Source organism: Spermophilus citellus (assembly GCF_964194105.1).
Source record: "Spermophilus citellus genome assembly, chromosome: 14".
Classification (NCBI taxonomy): domain Eukaryota; kingdom Metazoa; phylum Chordata; class Mammalia; order Rodentia; family Sciuridae; genus Spermophilus; species Spermophilus citellus.
The window spans coordinates 60,401,589-60,428,424 of record NC_138194.1 but is presented as its reverse complement, the minus strand read 5'-3'; the positions used below and the strand labels follow the sequence as shown (position 1 = coordinate 60,428,424).

Below are 26,836 nucleotides of genomic sequence, written 5' to 3'. Positions count from 1 at the left end.
AATTCTGCAGTATAACCAAGGGTGCCCAGCACTGTGATGTGACCAAGGGTGCCCAGCACATCACCACTAAAAAGAATATTGCCCATGAAGCTAGTCATCTTTTATTCTGGGAGTTTCCTGTACCGTCGGTTTTTATAATCTTATTTTTAGACATCATCTATCTTTCAAAATAGTTTAATATTTAGTAGGTAACAACCAACAACACACTATTAAATATATTCTACCTTGGCCACGAAGCTTTCTTATGGATGCTTTCAGATAGAGTACTCTAGCTATGTGAACTTTCTTTGCAAGTATTCTTCCCTCATCTATAAATATCTCAAAATTCTTAGCTACCAAGTTCAAGATTTGCAAAAGGGTTCAGTCAAAGTGAGAAGGGTTATGAAAATAGTCATGAACTGGGTAGGACTGGGAAAGTAGTGATCATGCTCTCAATTGTTCAGATCAGAACTAAAGATGGCATGAATATAAAACCAAAGCCTCAATACTAGAATTCAAAATTCTAAGTAAAAAACCATTTGCTTATTGACTAATAGTGGTAAGAAAAGGCCAGAAGATGCTTTCAGGAAGGACTTTGTAATTATATGTGAAGAGAGAATAATCTTGGCACTCCTATGGACTGACAGTGGGTGCGTATGTTGGAAAAAGCTTAATTAGGAAATTACAATTTGAGGAATCCAACATAAACTACTTGAACAAAAGAGCAAAGATAATACATATGGGAATAGTTACTTCAATGCTGTTTGTTCCAGTGAAGAGTTGGAAACAATCTGGAAAATCCATTAAAAAGGAATTTAATCCATTAAAGGGCAAAAAATGTATATAATAATGTAAATGAGATTCTATGTAAATTTTTTAATAAAATGAGGTAGAACAGTGTGCAGTTGTACCTATCATATAATATGATCTTGCTGCTGAAAAACAATAATATATACATACCTATCAATGTCAACATATGCATAAAAACATTTTGAAGAATATGTTCAAAGCAGTTAGAACAGATCAGAATAGGGGAAGAGAAACTGACATTTTAACTTAAACACCTACGTGATTCTGTATTGTTAAAAATTTTTCAATAGTAGTTAAATATTACTTTCATAATTAAAATCACAAAAATAATTTTTTAATCAATATTTTAATAGATTTTTATTTCTGGGCACATAATTGAGTAAGCTGACAAATTAAGCAAAAGCAACAAATTGAAAGTCTTAGATACCTGAAATTTTTAATTGGCTTCTAGAAGAAAGTACATGAAATCTCCTTTCTGTGCCAATCAAGCATTCCCCCTCCCACGCACATGAGGGAACTTGTGCAGGGTGTGAATCTACATATTTCACTTGCTAGCACTGAAGCATTTGGCTTTGATTAGAATCCAACTTAAATATTTACTTTATATTCACAAAATAATGAGAAATGAAACTACACTCTGGAAATTAAAATGCATATTCTTGAACAGAGAGGGGGAGGATTATAACATGATTGGGAATACAATCACTGGATTTTAAAAATATAGAGCAACTCTGTTGAATTAAACCTCATCTACTAGTTTCTTAACTAGAACTACGAGGATAAAATCATAGTCTTTTTCTATAAATACAGTGTAGGTTCTTTATTATGGAAGAAGAAAATTAATAAAAAAATTTGTGGATGATTAAGCGAAGATACACTACCATATTTTAAAATTTGTAGTATTTTTAAAGGAAGATAGAGTTTAATGGAATATTCCTTAATGACAATGCAAGATAGCAAATAAAGAAGAGACACTAAGTGTCTTTATCTTAAAATTCCCTGTAACAATCTGTTTTCTCAGCTGTGTTAATCAGAAAAAGTTAAATGGAAAATAAAATAAATTAGCTGAATGACTTGAGGAAATGATTACTTTGGGCTGACATATCTAGATAGTCAGAACAAATGTGTCCCATACCTTTGTGTAATTATCAAGATAATTTTCTCAGTTCTCAACTTTATTTCCCTGGGAGGAGTTTTTTTACACATAGATGAGAGTGAACCACGACTTACCTCTATGATGACTGCTGTTCAACATGAAGCTGACTGATGTCATGGCCCACAGGGCCTTTCTACCCCCTTGGCACTGTATTATTGGGTATGAATGGGGCCACTGCCCCATCAGGTATGAACACATGGTAAGATATTCTCTGCTGATGTTTCATGACTAACAAAAGCAAAGTACCTTGCATCTGTTTAGCTCTATCTTGCTTTTTCAGTTGGATTCCTCTCCCTGAACCTGGGATGGACAATATGTGCTCCCTACAAGGAGCACAGTTGTTTGTTTTTTTCAATTTCTTATTAAATTACTATTGGAAAATGACTATTTAAAATTCTGCATTGTTTAAATAGTCATAGGTTATTAATAATGATTATATCAAATTCTGTCTTTGACAAAAATAATTCCTGGAATTTATGTTTCTCTCTGTAACATACTGGAGAGATAATGCATAATAACGACAAATAGAAGCTTTGGGAGTTCCAATCCTGTATCTACAATTTACCTTCTCTGTGACTCTGGGAAATTTACGTCTCTATGGCATAGTTTTTCTGCCCCAAGACAGGGTTAATAATAATTTGTTTCTTAGGTTTTAAGTGAGTTCATAGTTGGTGATTGCGGTTTTGTTTTTTTTCAGTTGTGGTCCCGAAATCCTGCATTTTAACACTTTATCCCAGCATCACCCATCTTAGTGTTGCTCAACTACTTCGCTAAAATGGAAGAGAACCTCTTTTCAATTATAAAATGCTTTTTGAAGGTTTTGATAAACTCTAAAATTGTAAGAATGATGACTCTGGAAGTACTTGTGATTTCAGTTAGAATTTCCAGAAAAATTACTTCTAACCACCAAGAAGTCCCAGGCTGCCTAGACAATAATCCCAAACATGGACAGAGATTATCTCATCCATTTATCTTAAAGTGTAAAGTTTCTGACCTTCCAGTAGTCAAAGAGATAAGACTGTTTCAAATATAATGTTCCATAATTGCTCTGCAACAAAGAATAAATTTGAGATATATTTACTTTTGCACATTTCTAATTTTTCTCTTTTGTTTCCAACTACAAAGATGAAGAAAATAAATGAAGAGGCCATTAAACCAGGCATTTGTAAAGATTCATCTCTCCCATTTGAATCATTTGTTTTCTGAGTGACATTTAAAATTCTAGAACAGTTTAGGCAGGTATGGGACAAAGTTATTTTTACCTTTCAAGGAGACAGCTTTGCAAAACAGTAACAAAAGGCTCTGCATGTTATATTGTGAAGAGAATAATGAGGTTGTATTAAACACCAATTTAAAAATATATTCAAACTAGTAGAGACTTAGCTCTTGTGAAACTAATGCACTGATTACAATAACAATTCTCCTTCCATGAACAAATTAAAGAAGCCCAACTCTTTCTGCAGTGAAATGCACACTTGAGAGAAACTCATGGATACAGGAAAAACCCCTTGAGATCTTTGATTTATCTTTTATTTGTAGCAGAATTCCTAATCTATAACATTAATTCAAAGGTGTCTAGACATACACCAGAAAAATTTTTCCCTTCTAAAACAAGTAATGGGCTTGATTGGTCTAAAAGAAACTTACCACATAGCTCCTCTGTGTCAAGATTGCTGAAAAGATGAAAAGAAAAAAGGTGTTATTACTTTGGCAATATTTTTCTTATACGTTTTCTTTTTTTGTGTGATGCTGGGGATTGAATCTAGGGCCTTGCTCATGATAGACATTGTTCTACTATCAAGCTATACTCTCAGCCTTCCACTTAAAATTTTTAACAGTTAAATAGCAATCATTCTAAAATCTATGTTATTAATTAATAAATAGCATGTATTTAGTATAATGCTCTTTAAAATTCTGCATTGTTTAAATAGTCATAGGTTATTAAGAGTGAATATATCAGATTTTGTCTTTGAAAAACTAACTTCTGGAATTTATGTCCCTCTCTGTAACATACTGGAGAGATAATATATAATGATGAAGAATATAAGCTTTGGGGCCTAATTTTTGAATTCCAATCCTGCATCTACAATTTACCATCTCTGGAACTCTGGGTACTTTGCATCTCTGTGTCATTCGCTTTTCTGCTCCAAGACAGTGTTGTAGGGACAGATGAGGCAAGGCACTGAAGATAGCAGGAAACAGTTTTATTTGGCTGCAGCCAGATTCAAAGGGCACAGCTTTTGCTGTAATCAGTTAATCCCCTAAATCTTGAGTTCAGGTAGTTTCAGAATTTTATACCCAGCATGTAAAGGGAGGGGTTCAGAAGTTCACATAAAAGCAGCTTTTTCTTTCATTGTTCTGGGCAAGTTAACCCTTCAAGAACAACATCTGAGAAGAGCAGAGCTTCTTCTCCCCTTTTTTCCCCTCCCCCCGCCAGCTGTTTCCATGGAGCCCAAGTGGTAACTTCTCTTATCTTAGAAATATAGACATCTCTGTGAAGCTTCAGTTCAAGGCTAGAGGCCTTGCTAAAGGATTTTTCTTTTTTTTTTTTTTATCACATTTTGCATTTGCAAACACACCTCTACAAACTACTATACTGGATACACTGGATACATGTTTGTGAAAAACAAGTAAAGAAGAGTTTAGCACCTGGAGTGCTGATTTCTTCCCGGCCACTGGCCAAGTAATAGAGCAACAGGAAAATAGGAAGTTTAACTACATCAAACTATTTTGTACAGACTCTTTTGCTTATAGTCTTAAAATCAATTATGTTGAAGATTTCAGGAGAAACTTAGTTAAGATTTTTTTTGTGTGTGTGGTGGAGGGGGTGCCACTACTATAGAGTTAATAATAATTTCTGTCTCCTAGGTTTTAAGTAAGTTAATACATAATAAAGCATTTGAGATTCACTGGAACAAAGTAAACATTTGATAAATGGTAGCTATCGTGATTCCTTATTTGACAGAACTGCTAGAATGTCCATACCCAAATATAGTCTCTGAGATAAATTTGATTCAATCATATTTCAAGTGATTTCTGAAACATAATAAAGAGTTACATGGCTCAATATTTAGATGTGCATATTGGAAACCCTTTACTCTTATGAAGATGAATGCAAAATGCCCAGATAAAATTTTAGCATATATAAAATATTATTATCTGAAGAATAATGCCATTGACGAGGGAAACTTTGGTACAGAAGTGTAAAGATGTTTAAATATTAGGTAATGAGTCAATGTAACTGCATCAAAATTAGCAGGATAAAAATCATCATATTAATAAGTGCTGAATGAGAATTTTATAACACAATAGTAATTCATAATTTTAATAATGTTCAAAATGGAGTAAGAATAGAAATAAGCCTCTTAAAGATGCTAAAGTCTATTAAAAATCAAATGCAAAATCAGTTAATTGAAATTTTTTGACTTTATCCAGTTATCACATGTCAAAGTTCAATGTAAATAACTTTCATAATCCAGTTCTCCTTTAAATAGTAGTAGGGGTTGCTGTTCAGAGGGATAGTGGGATGAACATTCCAGACTGGTACTTTTTCCAGTTCCATCAATCATTTTGCTACATAATTTTAAATTCAAGATATTATTCTATGATCCTGAATATTTGACCTTGGATAAATATTTCCATACTTTGTGTCATTTAAAAATGTATAAATATTAGTACAGAGGTGCATTTATAGAATTTATTAACTTCAGTCTTGAGAAAGACATTAAAGATCACTTTGTTTTTCTGTTTTCCTCAGAATGGCTCAAAGGTTCATAATGAGATTTATTTAGAATTTCCAAAGAATGAAGAGCCCCAATCCATTAATGTTCAAGACAGTAGCTCTGCTTGTTTCTTAAGATGACGGTGTCTGTCAAATGCTAGTTTGTGTTCTCAAACACGCCTTCATTCAGCTGTTTCTGTGCCATGTTGTTAGTAGTGGGTAGTAAGACAGTTCTTTTTATGGTAGGCTCACATGGGTGAATTCTAGTAGAATTGATTTCATACCAAGATTTATCTCCTTCCTATGGTAACAAGGAATTTCCAAGGAATGGTAAGCCATAGACATTTTTAGAGCATATCTGATGACCTGTCATATTTTATTGCTTCTTCTTATGTTTACAGCAAAAACACTATAATATTTTAATAATGCCGTTGCATTAAACAAAGTAGAGAGTGTGTGCTAAATGGAAAGAATAAATGCTGGTTTTATATAGTCACCATGTTCTTACTGAAACAAAACCAGAGGGGTGTTACTCTGGGAATGCATTCTCTGCAAGATGCCAGAGAGGGGTAAATAATAAAGACATTCATTGAAGCCTGATTGGCAGGAATGAAGAAAAAAAAGACAAAACATACTAAATGTTCATTAGATGACTAACTCTGTAAATTGTATATCATTATAGAATCATTAAAATGTATCCAAAAAGTTGCCAATAGCTTGGGGAAATGCTTTTGCTAAAAATTATATAAATTTCAAACCAGAAATAAATGGTATATAAAAGGATAAAAATGCATTTTTAAAGGCCTGGAAGAAAATGAGAAATAATATCAATGGTGAGTCACTTTGCTTCTGGGTGTTGGACTTTGGGTGGGTTTGTTTTTCCATTCTTTATAATTTTCTAAATTGCTGTTTTCTTACTTATTAGAAGACTTCATTCATAATGAAAAAAAGAAAATAACTTTGTGGTTAAAAATGGGGAAAAAAAGAAAAAGTAAAAGGTGTTAAGGGTAACAGGTAAGGTTCATAGTAGTTTTGTTCATGTTACTTAATTTCTGATGAACCTACCTGATGTAAATTGCATTCAATCTATCAGTTGAACCTGGTGCTCAATTTTACAAAAAGCATCATTTTGACATTTTGAGTAAAACATTGTGCAACACACACAATTCAAACACCATTAATTTACAACACTTAGGGGTAGTGGATGTTGTTTTGACTTTACTCTTCTATGTTGGGCACTCTAAATGGTGAAGAAATCAAGTTGCTTTCTTGAGAATTGTGTTTGCTACTCAGAAAAATACAGAATATTGAGGATAGGCCATCTGATTTCTGTTGGGAATTCAGAATCCTTGTTCTCAATTCTAGGTCACTTCCTCGGAACAATTTCATACTGAGGTTAACTTTCTTAGTTATCTCTCTGACATATTTTCCTACACACTTAGCTGGCTTTAACCTTCCAACTTATTAAATATAAGAAAAAAGGATAGTATCTTTGTTACCCCAAACCCACCATTTTATATTCCTCTTTGCTGCTTCTGATGCTGTTCATTTCTTTTTTAGTTTATTCTTTTCAAAACTGAGATTTCCATAGACTGTGGATCTTTGCTGGAATCTTTAACTCTGAGTTCTAGCTCGTGTTTTACTGAGCTTCCTATTCATTGCTCATCGGTTCTGGATATTACCAGTGCAAAGGGGTTTCTTGTTTTCAGTTGGCAAAGCAGTTTGCTAAGCAATCCTGGACTTCTTAAAAGCCCAAAGGAGTTAATTTAGGCTTACAAAGATATTTACTTTTCAACAGTATTTGAGGCAAGAAATATCTGACTCAGTGAGCAACATGCTTAGATATTCGGATGAATTAACGTAGTGCTGCACACATTGGTTTATTGGCAAACTAGCAGACTGGGTAAGTAATAAATATGCTCAGCTATCATTGTGTTCCTCATTTTACACAGTAATATTATGATCTGTCAATTCACTAAGGATCATCTAAGCAGGGCAAATGTGTTGAGGTAGTTCCAACTTTCCAAACAAAATAGTAGTAACGAAAATCAACAGAAGCAATGTTGGGAGATTAGAGGATCCTGGACCTTGCAAACATTTTGACTAGCATTTAACTCTATGAACTACATTTTCATGGTCACACAAGAATCTGGTTAATAGTGGAAGAATAGGGTGGATTGTGGAAAAGGCTGGGACATGGGATTAAATGTGCCTCTTGCCATAGATAGATGCTGTAGTCACAACCCAAACTGAGTTGAGCTCTATGAGCTGGGAGACTTTACCCTAGAGAAATGTGGTAACATAAAAGATAAGGGCCAAAGGGATTTCAGGAACAGATGTGATTCAGCTACCCAACCAGCAGGAGCCAATGTTTTAGTTACCAGAAACCTGAGCTTGCAGCAGAATAGTATGGTGCAGCATGAACACAGGCCTTATGTCTAGAGAGATGAGGATACTGCATGGATTATCAGGGGCTTGGACTGTTCAGTGATCCAAGAAAACCAGAGCCAGGGTAGGAGTTGAGATTAGTGTTCATAATGAAGACAAGTCAGTTCCAGATACAAGATGATATATAAGGCCAGGCTGTCAACATAGTCCAACCTGATGTTGGGTCCTAGAATATGAGAAACACCTGGTGACAGCTTTTAAATATGTTCTGTGTAAACTGTAATTATTTCTAGAATGCAGAGTGGGTAAGAAACTGTAATCCATAGGTCAAATGGCCCAAGTGTATGGACATGAGAGCTATAGAGACTTGTATTAGACAGCATTAGGTGTCTAGTTCATTTGAAGTGTGGACGATGGAGTGTACAGTGACCATCACACGTTTTGCAATTTGGTTTCCTCTACAAGAGGAGTCTGTAGTAGTTTAGTCTACAGCAGGTACTATAAGCAAGAATCTGAATTTCTCTAATACTGAAGCCAGGTAAGGTCATACTATTTTTTCACACATATAGTATATGAGAGAATCTAATATATGAGAGACAAAAATGGAATTGGAAAAACGTATTTGTCTCAAGCCAAAAGTTATTCATTTTCTCATTCAGGATATTTTAATTAAACATTTTCTATACACATTGTAGTGGGTTGACTGATATCTTCCATACAGACTCGTTCAATCCTAAACCTGGTACCTGTGAATGTGATCTTATTGGATAATAAGGTCTTTAAATATAGCCAAGTTAAGACAAAGTCTCATTATAAGAGAAAGGAGAGATTTGGATACAGAGACACACAGAGAGAAGGCCATGTGAAGAGGGAGAGAGAGATTGGAATCCTGTAGCCAATGCCAAGGCACAGGAAGGGTTGCCAACAGCCACCAGGAGCTGGAAGAGGCATGGGAAGATTCTGCTTTGGAGAATTCAGGGGAGCGTAGTCCTGCCAAAACTTTTTGTTGGACTCCTAGCCTTCAGAACTGTGAGAACATAAATTCTTGTTGTTTTAAGACACTCAGTTTGTGGTACTTTGTCACAGCAGCCCTCGTTCAAGCAGCCATACTTATGGAGTAATCACTTTTTGGCTTGCTGTCCTTTCAGCACTCTGTGAACTAAAGAGCTATTAAACACTTGGAAGTTACTATGCTGCATGAGATACACTGACGTTTGGTAATTCAAAAATGAAAATTTATGCTACCCTAGAGGGTCCATCATGGGGAAAAAAAAACAAATAAGAATTCATAGTTAAATGCAAATAACTTGCATGAACAACTTGGCATATGCTAGATATGGTGTGGAGAATTTAGTCTATGACTTAGATAACATTAATCCTGTTGAATAGGGTGGGGTGGTGGTGGGGGAGGCCTTAGGCCTAAGTTAAATAAATTATCCGAGGTCACCCATCTAATGAGTAGTGGGGCCAAGATTCTAACCAAGCATGATTGACTTGAGAATTCTCTTATCTACTCATAAAGGAACTTGGACTCAATGATAGATATTTGGAGTCAGCAGCACATGGGGGGTCCTCAGGCCACAGGAATAGTTAAGCTACGTAAAAATGTTTCAAATGAGGACCCCAGGGGGATCATGGAAGAACCTGCCATCAGTCTCTTCATGCTAAAGCTCCATCTCATCAGAGTTACCAAGATGAGGATAGTGAAGTCACTCTGTCCCCACTGACTCCAAGTTATGCCAGGGCAAGGACTAGGTCCCACTCACTGGACCTTCAAGTATTGAACAGAGCAACTGGCACCAGGCAAGAACCTGGCTGATGTCTTTTGAACTGAATCCATCACTTCAGACACCAGTGAAAGAAGAGGGACTGCAAAAGAGCTTTAATAGGATGGCCAGAGAGTAACCCAGGGAGACTGAAGCCTCAAAATCCAAGGAGAAGAGAGTTCTAAGATTTCCAAGTATTTAAGAAAATGCATGGTAATTCACATTTAGTATCATTGGCGATTTTGGATACAGTGGTTTCAATCCTTTCCTGTAATGTGGAGCCTTGGCAATGCAGGACAATGACTCTGAGAAATGAGGCATGAAAGAAAGAAATGAGGCTTGACTAGGGAGTCAGAGGGAGATAGGTTCAAATGAAGGAAGAAAGTCAGTTATATTTACAGGCCTGAAGCCAAGCAGCTGAGAGGAAAGAAGATAACTGATGGAGAGAGGCCACAGCAGAGAGATAGGACACCATTGTCAGACTCCACCTCTCAGCACTATTTATCTACACTATGTCTCCATACAAAACCACCATCTCAAAGCAATGAAACATAATCTGCAAAGAATCTCCTGCACTATAAGTGGAGCCTTAAATCTATTTTAATTATACACTCTGTGTTAATAGCAGTAAGCTCAATAATTATATACACAATAATACACTCTGTTACTCCTCTGTTTGGGCTCTTTGGAGATTTTAATAATATACAGCAGGAACAAAAACCTGCTTATGCAAAAGGACAGTCTTCAAGTGACCATAGAATATTTGACCTTGCTCTCTCTTCACCCAAGCATAATGCCTAACATAAACATGTGTCTTTCATGGGAGATTTTCTAAGGACTCATGTGAAGGTTCCTCTGTACCTTTTTCTTTACAGTTTATTTTCAACATTACATCAGTTATGAATTGCTGAGACTCTTTTTATCTTTAGCCTTGTCTTTTTAGTTCAACTTCCGTCTTTTTTTTTTAACTTGGACATTCTGCCATTAGTTATACCAGTGCTTCTTAAACGTTGTGTACGTAAGAGTAAAGTGGAGAGCTTGTTGAAACACAGGTTCCTGGGCCCCATGCCCAGAGATTCACCACTGTGGAATTTCTCTCAAGCTTCCAGTGCTGCTGTTGCTGGTGATTCCAGGATCATAATTTGAATGGCAGTGATTGACACCTCAATAGTGTATCTGAGTTCAGCATCTTTCTTCTTGGTCTAAGTTTGACTGATAGTTTCTATAACCTCAGCATCAGGAAACACAAAAAGCACCTGTGAGACCACACCATCCCTGCCTCACTTACATAAACTCCTGCCATATAAGAGAGAATATTCCCTCATTACTTCAAGTGTTTGCAAATAGATGATTCTGGAGCCTCCCTTGAGAAGATTCAAATAAAAAAATCAAGATGAAATTTTATCCAATGCTCTGGTTTTGAACAGATTTCTAAATATAAATTTTAAAAAATTGCATCTTGAATGTTATGTCAGTTATAAAAGTTGGACATGGCACCAGCATAATAGGTCTAACATTTAAAGGTATTCTTTTGTAACAGTATGTCACATTCAGAAGACAAAACAAGCACTCTGAATTTATGGTTATACATTAAGGTAATACTGGAAAGACGGCAGGGAGAAAGAATCATAAAAATATACCAGATACCGTTTTCATTAAAATGTGCTGTATAATTGCTGATGCAGAAAACAACTGATAAGCAGTTGCTGTAGCTTAGCACTGTATTCTTAACTCTTAGAATTTTTGAACTCTAATTGGCTATCACTTTCAGAAGTGAAAAAGCCCATCTGGGTTGATGTTCTCAGAGGACAATATGACCCTCCACTTAGTGCTTCTGTTTTCTCTCATTGCTTCTCTGCTGCTCAACACTTCCACCCTCCACCAAATCAGAGTTTCCAGGAGTTCCACTTCCCTTTCTTTTTTCTGATTAACTTTCTTCTGATCTCTTCCACCTCCTGCTTCTTCTCACACTTTGCACTAGGTAAAGCTTCGCCTCTGCCCCCACATAGCAATGGAACAGAACAGAGCAATCCTGAGAGGAAAAACCATGACAGAGAGTAAGAGAAGGATGATGGGCCCCAAATCATAGAATCCCTGTGACAAGCTTCACACCAGGAGACTTAAGTTACACAAGTCAGTGTCATTTCTCCCTCCTCCCTTCCTCTCTCTATTCTTTTCTCTCTTGCTTAGGATGATTTGAGTTGGGTTTCTGTCTCATGTGGCTGAAACAGAAAATTCATAACCAACGAGAGCACTACTGAAGGACAACTTAATCTTCCCTTCACAGGAGACACATGTGTTTTTGCTCGGCTCAGCTGCATCTGTTCCTGGTATTTTAGTTCCTCCTTTCATCTCTCCTTTTTCTGCTCTCTTACTTCTTTCCTTCCTTCCTCCTTTTCTGCACCCAAGAGTTGTTTATCTAGCTCCTCCTCCTGAAACTCTTCTGGAATCTCGCAAATCTCCAGAGCAGAACTTCTCAAACTCTTGTGAAGGATGAAAGTTTTGTGTGTCTAATTCCTACCAGACTGATATTCTTATAGGACACTGTCAAAATGAATGCCCGGATGTGACTGCCATATTAAATTGCTTTAAAGTTCTCTCAGTGTTCTCAGGTTTTTGGCTTATCTCCATGTGGATAAGTAAGTTCGTGGACGTGCACCAGCTTGCAGCCCACTCACTTTGAGTAGCACTCAAGTATGTAGCAGCTACAGTTCAGCTACAGTGGGTTTTAATACTTTTATTTCAGAACTTATTTCTAAGAAATATGTTTTGCACTGGCACAATATGGAATAAAAACTCAGTTCTCCCTGGTTCTTCCATGAATATTGATAAGTCTCCATTGTCTAATCTCCTGAAATAACTAAATATTTGGAAAAATCTGATTTTAACTAAAAAACAAAGAGCCTATGACTCTAGGTCTTAAAGATTTAGCAAATAATGTAAAGAAAGTATTAAACATATTAAGAACTTTTATATAAAATGTCTTGGCATCATATAAAATTGTTTCACTAATACATAGTTCCACAAAATGGGTAGGTCTAATAATTAAGTCTTAGAAGACTCATGCATACAGTTTTGTAAATATACAAAAATAGCACCAGAAAATTGTCACAATTTAGAAAGCTTGATTGATATTACTAGGAATGTCCAAATGTTCTTAAAAATGAAAAGAATTCAGAGAAATACAAACGTGGAGAGTGAGGAAAATGATGGGTTTGGAGCCTCTTTGTAGCTTTCTTTTTATGTGATAAAAACTGTTGTGCATAATTCTGAATCTTGCATGCTTCATAAAATGCTTGATCTTTTTTTCTATTAATATGTCTAAAATCTAATCTTGTGGACTTATTTCAAACATCAGTTGCCCTTTGAGAATTCAATCATTGTCATCAGACAGAATAAGAAAAGCAAGTAGAACATTGCAGAAAATTATTCAATACAATTCAGAAAGACAATGTTGGGAGAAAAAAAATGAATTCCTCTTTTTCCTTGTCTTTTTAAAAATCAGTATCATGTTTTTAACCAAAATCCATTCAAGTATTTGAGATAGACATGAGGGGATAGAAATTCTTCTAGAGTTTACATATATTAATGTTATTAAAAAAGGAAAAGGTCACAAAACTTAAACACTAATTGTTAAAAATAGAAAATGCTAACTATAAGTGAATAGAAGGCAATCTCATGTGAAACCAAGATGCCTCCTTTGCAGATACTCTGTACTTTGTATGTGAAATGATGGAGGGGGTTAAGGAAAATACAAAAACATTGCAGACTTTGCATACTCTTTATATCTCAAATGTTCAATAACACTTTTTCTATTTCACTTATTAATTCATCTATTTGAAATATAGCTGAATAGTGATCTTATATTATAAAAATTATCTCCATGTAAGTTCATGGACTTGCACCAGCTTGCAGCCCACTAAATTCAAACATAAGTAAATACAAATATCCGCATACATATGCTGAACAATACATTCCTTTAACAGCCTGCATACCTGTCTTCAGGACCAGTAAGTGGAAACTGACTTGTTGGTTTGACTCATAAAATGCCTCACATTACTAAAATTTCTAAAACTAACTTTACAAGTTTATTTCGAATATCACCATTGTCATTGAGAATTTTGTATTTGTCATCATATAGTGTATCTGTTTGTTAGGACAGGTAATAAAGGTACATGGAGTAGGGGTTGAGGCAAGAGGATCATTAAGTTCAGGGCTAGCCTCAGCAACTTAGTAAAACCCTATCTCAAAAATATGTATTTTTTTTTAATTTAAAGGGATTGGGGATAGTGGTAAATCACTTTTGGGTTCAATCCTCAGCACCAAAAATAAATAAACAAATAAGTAGGCATAACTATTCAAAAGGCACTTCCAGTGAAATCTGTTTCCCTCTCCCTTTCTCTACCCCAATGTGGTAGCTCTTATTCCAAGGGACACTTAAGCTAATTATGCCTCAGCAAACCAAAAGAGTTCTTCTTAGTTCTTTGTCATGTTATTTATCCTTAACCATATGGAATCAGCTACCTGTAATCAGGAGAGGGTGATGTGGCAAGTCCTATGTCATTCTACTCCTAAGTGATGATTAATTTAAATGACAAAGGAAAGAAGGTAAAGGTCCTAGATGCTCTTTAATCTTTATATCTTGTCCTACATTAGGGAGATTTTTTTTTTTTATTACTGCTTCTTTCCTGGAAGCTCCAACAGAACAGGGAAAGATGGAATTGCATGTCATCTCTGCCATCACACTGGGTCATCTTGTAGGAGGGAAGTTCCTGTTTTCAGTGTGTGCTCCTGGATGAACCTGCCCAGGGTCGTGCCTTCTAAGATGGGCTTAGTGGGACATTGTGGAGAGTGTACTCAATTCTTCTTGGACAAGGACACAGTTACAACTAAGACCTCATAGTACAAAAAACAGGATCCAGTAGGGTGACATCTGACTGCTACTGAATGTTAACTTGAATAAAAATTAAAGGGATTTATAGAATCATCTTCTGATCAACTGTTGGCATTTTTGTTGCTGAAATTTTGATCCACAGTCTTAAAAAAGCTACCTATTAATTAGTGTGTAACTTGGAAGGAAGAAAAAAAATCATTCCTGACATTTAATAAAAAGCTTTCCCAAGGATCCCCAGGGCTAGTTCTCTCACAATCTCCTGCAACCTGTGGGCATCTTTCTAGCTCTATAGTAGTTCTTGCTCTCTCTGGACCAGAAGAGGCACCGTCTTTCCCTCCTTCATCCCATTGCTCTCTTTTCCCCTCCCTTTCTTCCTCTCATCACCCTGTGAACGGGGCCCTTTCCATGGTTGTGCGTGTTCCATCTTCTTCATGATGCTGATCCACTCCACCCCAGTTTTTTTTTTATTGTTGGTTGTTCAAAACATTACATAGTTCTTGATATATCATATTTCACACTTTGATTCAAGTGGGTTATGAACTCCCATTTTTACCCCGTATACAGATTGCAGAATCACATCAGTTACACTTCCATTGATTTACATATTGCCATACTAGTGTCTGTTGTATTCTGCTGCCTTTCCTATCCTCTACTATCCCCCCTCCCCTCCCCTCCTCTCCCCTCCCCTCTTCTCTCTCTACCCCCTCTACTGTAATTCATTTCTCCCCCTTGTACTATTTTTCCCTTTCCCCTCACTTCCTCTTGTATGTAATTTTGTATAACCATGAGGGTCTCCTTCCATTTCCATGCAATTTCCCTTCCCTCTCGATTTCCCTCCCACCTCTTATCCCTGTTTAATGTTAATCTTCTTCTCATGCTCTTCGTCCCTACTCTGTTCTTAGTTACTCTCCTTATATCAAAGAAGACATTTGGCAAACTGGAAATCCATATGCATCAAAATGAAACTGAATCCCTTTCTCTCGCCATGCACAAAAGTTAACTCAAAATGGATCAAGGAGCTTGATATCAAATCAGAGACACAGCGTCTGATAGAAGAAAAAGTTGGCTACGATCTACATACTGTGGGGTCGGGCCCCAAATTCCTCAATAGGACACCCATAGCACAAGAGTTAATAACTAGAATCAACAAATGGGCTTCCTTAAACTAAAAAGTTTTTTTCTCAGCAAAAGAAACAATAAGAGAGGTAAATAGGGAGTCCACCCCAGTTTTATCTCTCACTGTTCTGAACCCTAGCTATGATTCTTAGCCTTTTCTGCATCAGGAACTCTATTGAGATTCTGATGAAAGCTGTGGATCATCTCTTCATTCATCTCTCCATTGTATTAACCCAGTGATTACATATATACATATGCACAAAAACTGGTTTTGTAGTTTGAGGGCCTCTCAACTTAGCCTTGAAACCATAGGTTCTACAGGTTTCTCTTCAAATCAATCAGCCTAGTGCTTCTTTGTATTGTTATTTAGCTGATAAAAGTAATATATATGTTTATCTCCAGACTAGATTAATGACTTCTTAAACACATGAATAATAAATTTCTTAACTTACTGATCTTATTCTTCATGGTCTAAAAATTCCTCTTAAATAGTGGTGTCTCCCAGGAGTTTGGAATGTGCCAGGAATGGCAATAAGTCATGCAGCAATTCTCAACATTGGCTGCCTAAGAATCACATAGAAAAATTTAAATGGCCCTTATACCAGACCTCATCCACAGAATTTTCACTTAATTGGTTCTGGGTACAGCATTGGCCTATATATTTTTTTAAGCTCCCATGTGATTTTCACACATAGGCAATGTTGGGAACCACTGTGGGGTGGTTAACAATGATATCTTCTGAGTCAGACTTAGGGAGTTTGAATCCCAGTTCTCTCTTACTTGGTCTTAGCCAAGTAAATTAATTGCTGGGGTGGGGGGTTGGTTTCATCATCTTTATAGTGAAAATAATGGTCATTTTAGTCTTGCAAGTTGTTGAGAAGTTTTAAAGGACATAAATCTTGAGACATTTGATAGTGTCAGGCAGAGAATAAGTGCTTGATAAGTATTAGCTGCTACTTTAAATAACAAACATGGACCTGAACAGGCAATCTAATACACACATCACAATCCAGGCCTCAGTGCCATGCCCTCTCAGAGACAACACAGGTGACTCCCATTTAATTATCTGTAACATCTTATTGATAGACATTACTTCCAGGGAGTTTTATCTATGCTTTTGCACTGTAACCCAACTACATCAGGTGATCCTGTTTTAACAGAAATAGCAGAGATATCCTCAGCTGGAATTGTGGTGAAGGAAGCTGGACAAGCAAAACACACACAAAAAAGTCTGTGAGTTTGTATCCCTGACCGGACAGTCCTACCAACCTGGCCAGGTGAACTGCAGGGCACACACAGCATTTGGCCTTCACAACACTCTCAGAGTTTAAGGGTTCTTCTGTGGGAATTGGCTTCAGGGGAAAAGATTTTCTTGGGAATATTTTTGTACAGTAATATGTCATGTATAATTATGTTTTTCTAAGTTTCAAATAGTATTATCTTCATTTCAGGATTATTGAAAATCTGAAAATGAAATCATGCGCTGAATATATGCTTTAGCATTAGAAAAAACTGCACACTGTTTCAATTGGATAAATAATATTCATTTCCCAGTGTCATTCTATAAAGAAGAAATTGAAAAGATGAAGCTAAGTATGGGTTTTAATCTCATGTCCCTTCCCCCAAAAAGGCCCAAAACAAAACAAAACAAACAACAAAAATCCCCCCCAAAACTCAAATGCTCTAAGAAGTATCAGAGAGTTGCTATTAATAAAAGAACATGGATTAGAAAATGGCTCAATAATTCTCAATCTTAGTTTCCTGTATGTGAAATGGGCACAGCCAAGTTCATGGTGGGTGGGAAAACAAAGTGCTCAAAACATGGTACTCTGTTCCTTCTAATGTTTCACTTATTTCTGATACAACCAATGTGTGGACACCATAATACAATGGAAAAATACAAATGTTGAAGCTACAAAGTCCTAGTTCCATCCCTGATCCTTTATAAGTTAGGCAACTTGGGCAAGTTACTGAGCTTTTCAGCATCTTGACAGGTAGTGGTAAATTCACAGGAGGTAATAGCGCAAAATGTTTAGAATAGTGTTTTGCACAAACTACTATTGGCAGATAGTAGTTTACACCCTTCCAAAGGGATGTTGGTGAAGAATGAAGCCAGGTATTTTTCCAAAGTGAATGATTGTGAGGGTATGAGGAAGAGATTTTGACAGATGCATTTCTCCAAAAATAACACACATCCTCAAAATAAATCTTAAAACAACTATGAAAGCAGATTAATTCATCTGAATTCATTTTAATAAAGGGACACTGAATTAAAAAAAATGTGGTCAGCAGGGAGGGAGGGATGAATAGCCAGAGCACAGAGGATTTATCAGGGCAGTGAAACTACTCTGTATGATATAATGGTGGATATGGATTATTATAAATTTGCCCAAATCCAAAGAATGTACAACACCAAGAGTTATCCCCAATGTGATGAAGGAGGATATACATGTGTGAGGAAAGGAGGTACATCAGCAATCTCTGTACTATCTGCTCAATTTTTCCATGAACCTAAAATGCTATAAAATTAAAGTCTATTAAAAATGGTAATAAATGACCTCCCCCTCTTTCAAGTAATTACATAATACTTCTGACAAAAATGGTGTGGGAGTTTTACTCACATTAAGTAGTTCTTCAACTCTCTGGACAAAACTGGGTATTGCACAATGCATCTGTGATCCTAATTACCAGGAGTTAGCCCCATAGGCTAATGGCTCAGTCTCACAAGACTGGCCCCCATGTCAATTGCAAGTAGTGGGTCCCCAGGTTTTCCCACAACTTCTGTCCAGCTTGACTGCATATCAGAGGTTCTCACAACTCTCTTCAGATTTGATAATTTGCTAGAAAAACTTAGAGAACAGGAAACAAGTTTACTAATTTTTTTTTTTTTGGTACCCAGAATTGAGCTCAGAGGCACTTAATCACTGAGCCACATCCCCAGACCTTTTTAATATTTTAATTAGAGACAGGGTCTTGCTGAGTTGCTCAGCACTTCGCTGTTTCTAAGGCTGGCTTTGAACTCGAGATCCTCCTGCCTCAGCCTCCCAAACCACTGGGATTACAGGTGTGTGCCACCACACCTGGCCAATTTACTTACTATGAATGGTTTATTATAAAGAATACAACTCAGGAATAGTCAACTGAAAAAGAAGAATAGGACAAAATATGGGGACACAGAGCTTCCACACCCTGTCTGGATGTACCTCATTCTCAGAAGCCCAGAAGCCTCATGTGTTTGTCAACCTTGGAAGCTCTTAGAACCTTGTCATTTAGGGTTTGTATGGAAGCTTCATTTCATAGGTAAGACTAAATTGTTGACCACTGATGATTAAGTCAACCTCCAGTTCCCTGTCCCCTCCCTGGAGGTCAAGCGGGCCAAAAGTTCTAAACTTCTGATCACCGGGGCAGGGGGGGGGGCATTCTTCTGGTCACCCATCCTTATTCTCTTGAGAGTTCCTTCATTAGCAAAAAGTCAGTGTAGAAAGGGGGATTACTGTGAATAACAAAATGCTTTCCTCCTACTCCTGCCACTCAGGAACTTCTGAGAGTTTTAGGAGCACTGTGCCAGGAAGCAGAAAGGATGAAAATATATATATTCATCTATCCATATATATATTCATCCTTATATATATATGTACACATATATGTATATACACACATATACTTGTAAATATGAATATATACATGTAATGTATATATGCATATAGATGCATATATATGTGTATGTAAAAGTACATGTATATATCTGTAACATGTATTTGTTTTTACATATCACAGGAATTTAATGATTTTAATAGAAACAAGGAGATTGAACCACACTAATAAGATATAGGCAAAGTACCAAAACCCTAGTTTTCCTGTTTCTTAATCCAGCTGTCCAATAAAGCACACTTTCTTTTTTAAACACTATTTCTGTATCACATATATATTTATCAGCTGTCTGTATTTATGACAAATGATTATTATGTGACTCATCTTCCTCTTCTCTCCAAGGTTTCCTATCTGTTCCAGACGGCTGGATCCTCAGACCTTTCTGATATTACACCACATCTCTTCAAGCTTAAATCTTCTTTCCATTCTACATCAATTTTACACATGCAAGTGGGAAATGAGGTGCTTTAAGCATGTGGCCATAGTTTGTCAGTTATTTGAAATAAATATGGAGGGATGTTATTAATCTATAAAATATTTTTTTTCTTCCAGAGCAATCACATTAATCATACTGAATTATTTTTGCATTTTAAGAAAATAAGCCATAAAAGCAAAAAAAAAAAATTTCCTGTCCCCATCTTATGTGCTTTTTATCTTTCTGATTTCTCTTTTCCAAATCTCCATTTTTTCTCTTCCTCTCTCTGTTCCTTGTAGACAGCTAGAAGTTTAAATGATTTGAAGTTAATTGGAGACTACTCTGTTTGATGGATTATATTCAATTATTCTTTCTTATAATTTTTGAAATGTTAAATTACTGTCAGACCTGGAAAATTCAAGTACAAAGGCAAATAATTTTATTATAAAAATGAAAATCATAAATAAATACAATGATCAATTATAGATGTTTTGTTAATAGTTTTATTTAAAATAATCAATACTGGAAATTTTTTTAATTAAAAAAATGTTTTGGATCAGACTAACATTAAATCAGTAGACTATGGATAAAGCAAAATGCCCTCCTCAATGTGCCTGTGCCTCATCCATTGTTATGGGAGATTTTTTAAAATCTCCCATAACAATGTCAAATCTGAAAAATAATAATCCAAATTATTCTGTTATTTAAAACTCTAGGTTGATCTTATTTTAGACAGTTTGGCACATAGTAATCACTCAGTAACAAACAACTAGAGAATAAATGATTAGAAAATAGCAAAAACTGAAAAAAATCCTGATTATTTGAGCAATGCAGTCTCATTACTGAATGTGCTTAAAACTAAATTCCTCGTCTTAAATCTTTTGCTGAAAGACTGAACTCTAAACACTTTTTGAGGCAATTTTTGAGGCTTGTAGAATTATCACAGTTCCATATAAATGGAGATCAAGTGAAGTTCATAGATTAAATCTATTATGACATAATTACTGCAGTTTCCATTTTGATGACAATAACATGTCTGTTATTTTCTATTTCTTTCTGAAAGTATCAAGAGCAAGTTTAAGCACGCTCTTGGTGAAATAATTGCTGCTGCAATTTCAATGTTAAATCAAAAGCTATTTCCTAGAATTACAAGCCAAGAAAAACTTAGATATCAGTGGTCAAAGTATGGGTAGCCACACTGTTTTGACACATGAGCCCCAAAGATGCCCACTAAAATGTGATTTGGCAACATTGATGGCGTCATTGCAATTCTGAAAGGTTATCTTATATAACTCACTCGAAAATTCAGCACCATCTCAGATATGTGCAGTGTTATATTAAGGCTGCCATGAAGATAATTAGAATCATTCTGTGGTAATTAAGGATATGCCACTTTTGTTCACTTAGCCCAGCTTGCTCTCTGCTTGACAGAATTTATGATGTACCAGGTGGCACTTCACTCCAGAAGACCCTGTGGTCCCGCAGCCACTCAACAGAAGATGTACGCACTGCTCTTCTGCCTTTCAAAAATCACTCAGGGAAAATCCACTTTAAACAGTAAGAACACAGATGCTACTCAAAGAAGAAAAACCATCTTGCTGTTTGGAGCAAAGAAAACCATTGCTCACCTTGGAAAATGTGGTTGAGAACGTTTACCAGACTAGTGACCTTTGATTTGAAAGATTTAAAAAATGTAATTTCAATAAAAAAATTAAAAATCAAGTTAAATGAAAGCAGTTATTCCATGTTTGCTTAGTGACAACTGTTTTCTTGGTGACAAATATTTGCAACTTGCATAGCTTTCACTTAGAGATATAGTCTTGCACCTTGTGCTTTAAAACATAAGTCTTTTCGATTAATGGATCTTATTGCCTAATGGTACACAGCACTGTCATCAATGGAAGAAGAACCAATGCTTAATTTCAAAAGGATTTATTTATTTATTTTTTGAAGACCAAAAGAAAAACACCTGTAAAAATGAAAACGTACTTATGAAGTAGTATGCTGAGAAGTTCTAATTAATAAAAGTAAAAATATGTATATATATATGTGTGTGTGTGTGTGTGTGTATATATATATATATATGCCATAGTTATGCACAGCAGGTGTTTAAAAAATATGAGTCAAAGTCTCCCTATCTACTTTTACCCTCATGGAACCTGTCATTATTTCCCTGTACTAATGAAGCTACCATTGTTTTGAAGGAGCAATGACAAGGCAAACCACAGAGAAGAGAGGAGTGTGATTTACACGTCAATTTGGCTGGTTCACAGTGCTCAACTACGTGGTCAAATGTTTTTTTTTGTATTGTCCCTGTGAAGGTGTTTTGGATGAGACTAACATTAAATCAGTAGACTATGGATAAAGCAAAATGCCCTCCTTAATGTGCCTGTGCCTCATCTATTTAGTTAAAGGTCTGACCATAACTAAAGACTGACCTCCTCTGAGCAAAAAAGAATTTTCTAGAACTGCAAAATGGGCTTTCCCTGAGTCTCCAGCCTAATGACCTACACTGGATTTTCAACTTGCAAACCTCCATAATCATATGAACTGATTGCTTAAAACACATCTCTTTATCTCTTTCCATATATATGCTATTCTAATGATCTGTTTCTTTCAAGTTCTGATTAAAACAAGGGGTCAAATACTTGACTTTTGAATTTCAAATGTCTAGGCCCAAATGTAAGACACAAGGTGTAGAAGAATACAACTCACTAACAGCCATGCCTTTCCATCCCCCAACAAAAGATTCCCAATAATAGAACAGGGAGACAGGAAAAGTGATGAGACTTTAAACTCAGGTGCCTCCCTGAGAAAGTTCTGCTACACTGTCTTCCTCTAAGTTAAAGTCTCTATTGGTGGTGGGAGGACCCTAGAGTTTAGATAGGAACTACAGGGAGATCTGGCAAGGGGGACATCTGTGACCCATTTCCATAAAAAAAAAAAAAGAAAAAACTGTGCTCTCCTCAATTGACCTGGTGGGGAGCAGTAGATACATCTGCATGGTAGGTCTGAGCAGAAGGACTTAAGACTAACTGTGCAGAATCACCTGCACCAAAGACTGATTTGAGAAGACAATAGGGACTCTCAAGATATGAGAGTAATATAGACATGGTACAGAGGGCTGGTATACTTGGATAAGGCTAGAGATAAAGAAAAGAGGATACAGGGGTGCTGCTTGAACTACTAGAGAAAGCTGAGTTGGGGATTAAGACATGACTGCAGATGCACCAGAGAACTGAGCACAGAGAGGAGGAGATGCCCCTCCTGTCTCATGATTTTGCACTAAGTGAAACCCTAGACTCTACACAACCCACAAACATGAAGGAGAGTGACCCTGAATTGATTGATAATAATTTCCACATTCTGGTAGAGTGAAGACTCAAAATAGAAATTAGAAAGCTGGAGGGAAAAAAATGTTATATTTCCCTTTCCTACCCACTTGAGTTTCATGGCTGTTACACAGTAAGTAAAGAGGTGATATGGAACAGAGGAAAGATTCAGGAGACATGGGATCTAATCCAGGCCCAGTAAGTCATAATTTTGGGAAGTCACTCAGTCTCTTTGAGCTTAGTTCACTCAAATGTAAAATGAGAGAGTGAGACCAAATGGTTCCTGACTGAGTGAGATTTTTCTTTCTCTTGTTGTACATTGTCAGTATAAAAAACATAAAAGGAAGTACTGATTTTGTCCAGAAATGATGGTAGATTTTGCATTTGCTTATCTTCTATCTCACAGCCAATGCTCAATAAATACCTTTAAAGTGAAATGAAGCAAAATCCCAGAGTTCATTGTTGAAATTATCCTTATGGTCTTGTCAGTTAGTTACGGCTTCTGTTCTGATTGGTGAGTTTGTTATAGTCAATTCTTCCTAACAATAGAGAACAAGACCTATGACAAGTCAGCTAATGCATTTCTGTGTTGCCCGCTAAGCACCATTAAAGACTTTCCATTTATGACCCTGAGAATCACGGCTTTTACAGAACTTAAAGGGAAAGAAGAGGAGGAGGAAGCATACAAAGATTTTTCTCTCTTTCCTTTTCTAGAAGATGTTGACCCATAACCCTCTTGGATAGGAAAGGGGAAAAAGACCAGTAATCATCCCCCTATTCAAAGGAAAGAATGATGCTGATAGGGGCGCAGGACAGTAGGGCAAGCTTTACATGTTTCTGTGTATCCTTATCTGCCACATTCTATGCCACTTTTCTAGCACTTATAGTCAGTATCCATAATGATTTACATGACTTAGCAACTCTGGTAAAACTCAAGGCATATACCATAAAAATCAAGTGTAATGTTGTGTCACCTATCCAGAGAGACAACAGAGGAAAAACATCCTCTGGCCATCATCTTGGCACTCCATGGTGTCATAGAAAATGCCCTACATAGGAAAAGCCTCCGGGTGTGGTTCAAAAGCTGTAATGGGCCACGGTGCAAGGCTAGACAGCCCAAGACTCATTTGAAGAGCAAAGAGCTCTAGGAGACAAGCTGTTCCAGCCCACATAAAACAAACAGTGAGCAGCAACCAATAAGCCCACCCACACAGCCAGGCCCTAGCGAGCCTGCTGAGGATCTTCCCCTGCAATTTCTACAATATGAGATGCAGCTTATCCAGCCCTCCTCCTACCTAGCACTTGTCTTTAAGGAACGAGAGACAAAGGAAAAATTCAAAAAGGAGCAACAACAATACCACATCTATTTGTTAGGCCTGTGGATGCTAAGGGCTACAACTAGGAGCCTGAGGACAAAAGATGACCTTTGAGGTTGGAGGTGGATGGACCTTTTAGGTGGCTCCCTGTGGTCAACTTGCGGCACTTTGCAGTCTAACTGTGGAGAACTGCAGGAGCTCCTGACTAATAAGTCCTCCAAATTACTGCTCAGTCCTGAGCTGCTTGCTGTCTTCTTGGTCAGGATTCAGATTGTTTTGCTTTAGTTCTCAAAGCTGCCACCTCCCTACTACCCATCAAGAGGGCTCTTTCCTCACAAGATTGAAACCCAGTGCACTCAGTTCCTCCTTGCCTTCCTATCCTTGAAAATCAAGACAGTAGGAAGAGACAGAGCAAGGCAGAGTCCCAAACAGGAAAGGCAGTTCCTAACTCCCTTTCTTAGACAACACCCCAAAGTCCCAGTGGTCTCCAACATTCTCCTATCACTACTGAAGTGGAGGTCCTTCTTTCTACTATGCTAATCTCTGTTTTCAAAGAAAGCCCATTTTACAAGACACATGCTGAGGACAGCATGAGGAACAGATCATTGCTATCAACTGGAGTTCACATTGCTAAAGCTTTTTAGAAAGGGAGAGATTGATTAAATTATATTTTGGGGGATATATGAAAATGACACAGTGAAACCCACCATTCTATATAACTTATATGTACCAATAAAACTTTTTTAAAAATGGAGAAATTAATCTTGCAGGACTCTGCTCAAGATAGGTTCATTTCCACACAGTTTTCCAGTCAATTCTTTCAACTACTTTATTGCATTTTTTGTTGTTGTTGTTTGTTTTTGGTACCAGGGATTGAACTCAGGGGCACTCAACCACTGGGTCACATCCCCAGCCCTTTTTTGTATTTTATTTAGAGACAGGGTCTCACTGAGTTGCTTAGTGCCTCACCATTGCTGAGGCTGGCTTTGAACTCACGATCCTCCTGCCTGAGCCTCCCAAATTGCTGGGATTACAGGTGTGAGCCACTGCGCCCAGTCTTGGTCATGTTTTTTATAAGCTTATCACTGCCATTTTGTGCTTCCTTGATGACAACTCTTGAACAATTAGATGTCTATTGATTGAGAATATCCATGCCCCTTATAAATAACAGCAACTTCCCCCACCGAGAGTTAGTATGCAGGGATTAAGAGGTTGATGTAATTTCACAGCCACTGCCCTGTCCCGAACCCAGGAGGCAGCAATGAGCAATGAATTCGTGTGTCATGTGGTTCCCTATTCACAAGTTATAACCATAGTAAAACAAATGTTGCATATTTATGTAGCACCTTCCTTTGCTGGTAGACTAAATTGCTTAACATTTGTTCATAAGCTTTCACAATTTTCCGTCCAGAACATATTATTAGCTCTACTTAATATTCAAAGATAGTAAAGCATTGAAAATTTGCTTGGCGGAGGCCTTTGGAAACAAAATGAGGATCACTGCTCTGCCAGATGGCAAGGAAGTGAACAAAGACCCATCTAACAGGAGGCTGCGTGGAGTACAGTGGTTGGGAGTCACACTGACTGCCCAGTCTGAACTCTTATTCTCTGTATGACTTTGGTACAAAGTTCTCAACCTCACTGTGGTTGTTTGCTCCTATACAAAAAGATTAAATAAGTTCAATGAATGGTAAGTGCTTAGATCTGGCACATGGTACACAACCATAAATGTTAATCATTATTATTGCTCTATAGCACAGGTAATTGCATTCCAAAAGCTTTCTGGACCAGAAAGATTTAAACTGACTCAGGGAGACTAGAGATTCTTCAAAATGATGGTCCAGGTAGCATTTTTGAAGCACAGCTTCAGGAGCCTCTTAACCAGTCTTCTTGTTTCCAAAGTTGTCACCTCCCATCAATTCTCTTCACTTTTGAGGGGAGATCCATCTTTCCAAAACATAAACCTAGTCCAGTCACATCCACGTTCAAGAGCCTTCAACAACACTGCATTGACCTAAAAATCTGAACACTCCCTGGTTCTCAAGGTCTTTCACAGTCAGGACCCTGCTTGCTCTTATAGCCCCTCTCACCATCCCTCCTTGAACATGAAGGGCATGCTCAAAGTCCCAAATCTCCTCCCACACGCCACACTGTTTTATCTAAATGTTCCCCCAGGTGCCCTTCTCTTTGGCTGAAAACTCCTCTCATCTTCATCCCCACTCATATCCTCCTTGCAAATACTTGTGACCCAGTTTTAAAGTTACTTCTAAGAGGTCCTGCCTAACCCTTCAG

At 37.0% G+C, this 26,836-nt stretch overlaps 1 protein-coding gene across 1 annotated transcript in view; it reads right to left on the bottom strand.

Annotated features, from left to right (window-relative positions):
- Window positions 1–26,836, bottom strand: part of NECAB1 (N-terminal EF-hand calcium binding protein 1) — a 156,496-nt gene that overhangs the window by 89,232 nt on the left and 40,428 nt on the right. Inside the window, exon 4 of the mRNA XM_081266243.1 lies at window positions 3,593–3,618. Coding sequence (XP_081122369.1) covers window positions 3,593–3,618 — 26 coding nt within the window. The remainder of the gene's footprint in view (window positions 1–3,592; window positions 3,619–26,836) is intronic.